The 2,500-nt window shown below is 48.2% G+C and overlaps 1 protein-coding gene across 1 annotated transcript in view; it reads right to left on the reverse strand.

Annotated features, from left to right (window-relative positions):
* LOC125035955 (A-kinase anchor protein 17A-like) overlaps positions 1-2,500 on the reverse strand; it is a 10,820-nt gene that overhangs the window by 1,887 nt on the left and 6,433 nt on the right. The window contains 2 exon segments of the mRNA XM_047628267.1: positions 1-1,599; positions 2,087-2,225. The exon segment at positions 1-1,599 is cut by the window's left edge and continues 1,887 nt beyond it. Coding sequence (XP_047484223.1) covers positions 1-1,599; positions 2,087-2,225 — 1,738 coding nt within the window.

Genomic DNA, 2,500 nt, shown 5'->3' on the forward strand with positions numbered 1-2,500 from the left:
CTGTATGGTCCTTTCTGTTATTGTCTCTCTCTTCTCTGTAGGGTTTTGTTCTCTCCCTGCTGAGCCTTGGTCTCAAGTTCTCTCTTTCACTATGTCTCCGGCTCTCCGCATCCTCTGGTTCTCTCATACTCACTGCTTCTCGCCTTCCACGCACAGAGTCCATTAACTCCCTGTTAAATGCTTGGGCCTTTCTGCTTGTTTCATTGTAATTATCCCTATCTTCAGACTTTGCCTCTGCACTATGTTTCCATTTCTTCTCATAACTAGGCCAGCTGTCCTGAGTTCTAAGTCTGTCTGGATTCCTCCCATCACTGTACTCATGATGGCCTCTGTGATTGCTTTCATAGTCTTCCTGCGGCTGTTCCCGCTCTTTGTGCATACTCCTGTGGCCTTCCTCTCTCTCCCGATAGTTATCACCCTCCTTCCTATTATCATACTCCTCTGGGGGACGTCCACTCTTGCTGGAGGATTCACGGTCGGCCACACTCTCAAAGTACTTCTGGTACATGGTTTGGTACTGGTCCCTTGTGCTAACTTCATCATTCCTCCAAGAATCATAATCTTCAGGGTAGTCATAGTAGCTGGAATAACCCCTTCCACGCCCCCTCCCTCGCCACCTGGGCCACCGTCCCCGGAAGCCCCTCCTAAATCCCCTGAATCCTGCCCGACCGCGTGCACGGGAGGAATACTGGGGGTAGTACCCGTTTTCATCTTCATAATACTCTTCATCTTCCTCACATTCCTCTTCATATCTCCAGGCATCTTCTGGATCACTGGAGAGTTCCAGGTCACTTTCTCTTAGGTCTTCATAATTTACATCCTTATCTTCGTCCTTCTTCCTACTGCTGCTCCTCCTGTAGCGCTCACTCCTTCGCTTGTACCTCCTCCTTGATGAACGGCTCGACCTGTCGTCACTGCTAGAGTGTCTACGTCTTCTGCTTCTGCTTCTGCTTCTGCTTCTGCTCCTGCTCCTGCTTCTGCTCCTGCTCTTCGATCCAGACTTTGAGCGGGAATGGGATCGACTCTTTGACTTCGACTTGGAATTCTTTCTGGACCTTGACCTCGACTTGGAACGAGACTTTCGAGACCTGGAACGGGACTTTGAACCAGACTTTCTAGATCTCGACTTTGACCTCGACCTGGAGCGGGACCTCCTGGACCTCGACCTAGAACGTGAATTGGAACTCCTGGACCTTGATCTGCTCCTCGACCTCGACCTGGAGTCATCACGCTCATTGTCACTTCCTCTCTTGTACCAGGTTGTTACAGGCTTGTTAACTTCCAGTGGTTTGGCCCCATCTCTTTCCTGACCATATTTGCTCCAAGAACCCCTAAAGGATCTACCTCTATCCCGGAATCCCCTGCCTCGGTCCCTGAACCCGCGGCCTCTCCACGGACCTCTAGGGAACCGCCACCTGCCTCTTCCACGTCCCCTGCCGCGTTCAAAACCTTCATCCTGGCCCCAAGATGGGTGGCCTTCTGAGTCACCATAGCCCTCATAGTAAGAGTAGTAGTGGTGCTGGGAGCCCTGGGAATGGTGCCAGGCCCCATACTCATCATACTGCTCCTCTTCATCCACATGATCCATTCGAAGACGACCTGCAAACGGAAAATGCATTAGTCTCACAACCAAAACAATCTGGCTTATAAGCAGATTAAGAAGCGAACTATAACAGAGGAGACAGGGGAGGAAGAGAAAGAGGAAGTGGAAGAGAGAGAAAGAGAGAGAGGGAGAGAGAGAGAGAGAGAGAGAGAGAGAGAGAGAGAGAGAGAGAGAGAGAGAGAGAGAGAGAGAGAGAGAGAGAGAGAGAGAGAGAGAGAGAGAGAGAGAGAGAGAGAAATTAACATTTAATTCTTTGCACTTTTCTTTCATGGTAAGATTGAGGGCCTGTCCCTATCAAACCTGCACAAATGTTCCCTATTGCTTGTTCACAATCAGACCTCTCCCATCACATGGAACTCAGAAAATTGTATCATCAAGTGTACATAATATTTCATCTACTTATCCATTTATGTTTTGAGCTTTCACACAATGGCAATACCATAAAAACAGAACAGCACAATGAAAAAAAAACAAGAGAAATACCCGTGGACAGCTTGCCCAGTTTTGTTTCTGAAGACGCCGAGGAATCTGAAGACTCAGAGGAAGAGTCAGTATCACTCTCTGACGTGGCAGTCGAGATGGAGGACAGTGATGCAGCTGATATGACGCTCTGGAGTTGCACCTGCAAAGGTGGATTAGAATCAGGTCCTTTCGCTTTACTTCAATATATGCCTAACCCCGGGCAGATGCTTTGTGAGAGGGAGAGAGGGCAGAACAAATGCAACCTTCAGCATATTGTATAATCAGCCCATTCTCAACCGGTATTTGCAATGTGGTTTTCTTTTGTGAATTTCATTTACATAGATAGTTCCATAAGTATTTAGTGCCTAAGGAAGCAATCAGTAGGCCTACCTGACCTCACATGACATCCCTCTTCCTTGAATAAGATCGTCTTTT

The sequence above is a fragment of the Penaeus chinensis genome, chromosome 20 (genome assembly GCF_019202785.1).
Source record: "Penaeus chinensis breed Huanghai No. 1 chromosome 20, ASM1920278v2, whole genome shotgun sequence".
Lineage (NCBI taxonomy): Eukaryota > Metazoa > Arthropoda > Malacostraca > Decapoda > Penaeidae > Penaeus > Penaeus chinensis.